Source organism: Atta cephalotes (genome assembly GCF_000143395.1).
Source record: "Atta cephalotes unplaced genomic scaffold scaffold00014, whole genome shotgun sequence".
Lineage (NCBI taxonomy): Eukaryota > Metazoa > Arthropoda > Insecta > Hymenoptera > Formicidae > Atta > Atta cephalotes.
This window is the reverse complement of record NW_012130078.1, coordinates 494,967-499,133: the sequence shown is the minus strand read 5'-3', so window position 1 is coordinate 499,133 and position 4,167 is coordinate 494,967. Positions and strand designations below refer to the sequence as shown.

The following is a 4,167-nucleotide window of genomic DNA, read 5'->3' as shown; positions in this document are numbered from 1 at the left end:
TTTATTATTATATATATATATATATATATATATAAACACTGACACAGCATACATAATTTTAATTACCTTGCAGGTAAAATAAAAATCGGATTATCAAAAAATAGCGTTTCCCATATGATCCGCGATGAATATAAATTGGCTTTTTTTGAACATTTAATAAAAAAGATTTTTAGAAATTTTTTTTGAAAAATTGCGTTTTTTAAATTTATTTTTTCATAGGTTTTTGTAGATTTATTGTACATGTATACATGGTAGTTAAATCGCCAAATTTAAAATATTAAGATTTCAAAATAAATAAAATTTTTCTGTAAAAGTCTATAATGCTTTGTTTAAGAGGTATTGACTTCTTAAATTACAAAGAATACTAGAATAATGAGTAGTGTCGAAATGATTTAAGTTTTTATCTCTATGTTTTTATCTCTATGTTTCTTAATAATTAAAATGTGGGTAATTATTAAAATGTGGATAATTATTAAAATGTGGATAATTATTAAATGTTTTAATGAGATATTTTTTTCAAGATATATTTTCAAATTCGAACCTTGCCCTGATCTTGACAACGCCCAAGATCGAATTAATGATATCTTCTGTCCCCCTCGAAGTCAAAAAACTTGTTTGAAACATTTTTCGATTTAACGCAGTGTTTCTGAGATATTTCTGTGAATCCTTTAAAATGGGATAACTTCTATATAAGAATGTTTTAAAATGATTGCCAGATATTTCGTGCGTAGTTAGAGCGGACTAAACTGAGTTGAAAAGTGTCCTTTATCATTTTGCAATTTTCGCAATAATTAACAAGATATTAATTATTAAAAATCGTCGAATATTGGTTTTCAATAATTTTTTAGTATTATTTAGTATTATTTTTTAGTATTACACAAGTACTATTAATTTTATAGAAAAACAGCAAGAGACAAAAATTGTTTATTTTTTCTCATAGAGTTCTGAGAATTTTTTTCAGAATTTTTTAGTTCCACATTTCTTTGTGTTGATAAAAATAGCCAATATATACCCAGATAGCAAAGTGTCGTCTATTTAACGTCATTAATTAATCAGTTCTTATGACGAATGTGATGTTTAAAATGACATCCGAATCATAAAATGACGTGGATTTATCACAGGTACATAACGTCATAAATTGATGTCAAAAATACGTCATTTCTTTTCGTGTTGATGTTAGCAAGGTGTTGTCCATTTGATATCATTAATTAATTATTCTTATGACAAATCTATACGGTTCCTGAGACGAAGTAAAAATCACAAAAATAAACGAATTTGCTAGGTGTTATAAATATTCTAGTAAATTCAATTACTTTATTAATTTTCAGAACCATAATATTATAATATGTCTTGACCACTTTCGCAACATGGGGTCGAGCATTGTCATGCTGCAAAATCACTTTATCGTGTCTCTCGTTGTATTGCGGCCATTTGTCTTTCAATGCTCGGCTCAAACACATCAATTGCGTTCGATACCGATCGCCTATGATTGTTTCAATCGGTTTTAACAGTTCATAATACACTACGCCGAGCTGGTCCCACCAAATACAGAGCATGACCTTGGAGCCGTGAATATTCGGTTTGGCCGTCGACGTGGAAGCATGGCTGAAAACTTCCCATGATTTTCTGCGCTTGGGTATCATAATGAACCCATTTTTCGTCCCCAGTCACAATGCGATGCAGAAATCCCTTCCGTCTTTGCCTTTCAAGCAGCTGTTTACAAGCAAACAAACGCCGTTCAACATCTCTCGGCTTCAATTCGTACGGCTCAATTTCCTTGCTTCTGAATCATTCCCATGGCTTTGAGGCGTTTTGAAATGGCTTGTTGAGTCACTTCCAATGATCATGCCAATTTTTCTTGATTTTGACACGAGTCTTGCTCAAGTAATGCCTCCAATTCTGCATCTTCGAAAACCTTCTCTCTTCCACCGCTATGCCGGTCTTCGACGTCAAAATCACCGTTCTTGAAGCATTGAAACCACTCACGATACGTTCTTTCACTAATAGCGGCCTCACCATAAATATTTGAGAGCATTCGATGAGCCTCAGCCGCAGATTTCTTCGTATTGAAGCAAAAAATTAAAACCTCCCGCAAATGACGAGAATTTGGCTCGTAAACTGACATTTTCAATCGAGAATAACTTTATGATGCAGACATAAATCGACTAATGTTTCTATGGGGTTATGTTGACAGATGCCCAAGTTTATTGTATGATGTCTATGATCTATTTATTTCGACCATCACTTACCGCTAAAGCTATAGGAAAACGGCGGAAGCAAAGTTGTACACCTAATAAAATATCAGAATATATTGATATAAAAAATGTTTTATATCCAGAAATAATGTGTGATGCTGAAATACAGTACTCCTCGACTGATAATAAATGATATACAATATGAAATAAATAATATATGACAAATATCTACAATCGTTTCATTTGGAAAAATTCGCTATATTATTTTAAAAACAAAGAAATATTTTTTCTATTATCAGAACTTGCTACTGTAAGTTTTAATCCACATAAGATGTATAAAAAAGATGTATAAAAAAAAAATAATTTAATAAATTACCATGTTTATTTTAAAACTTATGACATTATATGATATTTTCTGCGAAAACTTGTTTGAGATATAATATTAACTTTCTTTGATTTTATTCTGAATTTTTTTTATTGCTTTCTTGATCCAACGAGTTCACTATCTGAGTGTTTTTCAAAGAGATTTGAGCTTTAAAAATATCTCAAAAATTTCTGGAGGAGTACGCCCTTTCAACATTCAAGAATATGATTTTATGATAATATCTAAAATGTTTCACTTTTTTTATATGTGTCCAATTTTGAGAATAATTCAAAACTAAAAATTCGCTGGGGGTCTTTAAATTCCTCGTTGGATCAAAGAGAGTTAAAGTAGTATAAAACTTATTTAAAATATAACATTATATATGAGTTAATAAAAATGCTTTATGTGCATTTTTTTGTCCTTTATTTACCTCTGTGTGAAGTTGGCATTGCATTTTTCAAAAAATGAAATTTTGGTCGAAGTTCCGAATGCACCCCGAAGAATTCTGGAGTTCCTGCTCAAAATTAAGAATAGTTCCGGCGAATTAATATTAAAAAAAAAATTTTTAAATTTGAGGTGCTAATTTCACAAAACGAAGAACGAAAAATCGCGATATCTTCTAAACCATTAAACCTAGCGCCTTAAATAATAATTTTCGTTAGAACTCGCGGGGTGCTATCCAGAACTGTCGACAGAATTGCCAGAACTTTAAAAAAATTTTCACCCCTCGGGTGTTAGAAATTTTCGATTCGACGAACGAAAAATCGCGATATTTCTTAAACCGTTGATTCTAGCGCTTCGAGCGTTAATAACTTTCGTTAGAACTCGTAGGGTGCTAGAAGTAGAGTGCTCATCAGAACATTTGCGAAAAATTACAGTAATAAGTATTAATATTAACATACTTTTACAAAACGGTCTTTCGGCATTGCGAAACGCTATACTGGAATACTAATTACGATAAAGCCTCAACATGCAAGAAGTGTCATGAAAATGTTCTCGAAAAATTTATCTTTCAATCATTTACTCATAGATTGCAGGATGGACCATCTTTAAGGATGGACAATATGCTGCTTCCATTAGTATCGAGAAAAAGAATACGGCATTTGGATCTATACCCAAAAAATTGAACATGAATGATAACAATTACATTCTAGCTGGTGTAGTATCATATCATCAATATGCCAGCGACAAAAATAACGGGCACTATACAGCATTCGTATATGGCTCTCTGGTATTTATATGATGATATGATGATTAAGCGGAAAACAGCATCAGATGATGAAGAAGTAGCATCACATTTAATCATATATACCATGGTAGGTACACAGAATTGAAACTATATTCAATACAAAGACAGTTAAAAACATTTTTAACAAACTCAATAGTTATCAATCAATGATTTCAATCATTCCACCAAAATCACAATTCATCAGATACATTCGATCATGTCAGACAAATGCGCTCCCCCCCCCCCACACACACACACACACGCACGCACGCACGCACGCACGCACGCACGACACCACACACACACACACACACACACACACACACACACACACACACACACACACACACACACACACACACACACACACACACACACGA

General features: G+C 32.4%; 1 protein-coding gene across 1 annotated transcript in view; it reads left to right on the top strand.

The window, feature by feature from the left end:
* The window catches only part of LOC105617841, a 76,792-nt gene that overhangs the window by 48,261 nt on the left and 24,364 nt on the right, over positions 1-4,167 (top strand). The window contains exon 5 of the mRNA XM_012199392.1: positions 3,590-3,790. Within this exon, the coding sequence (XP_012054782.1) occupies positions 3,590-3,790 (201 nt within the window). The remainder of the gene's footprint in view (positions 1-3,589; positions 3,791-4,167) is intronic.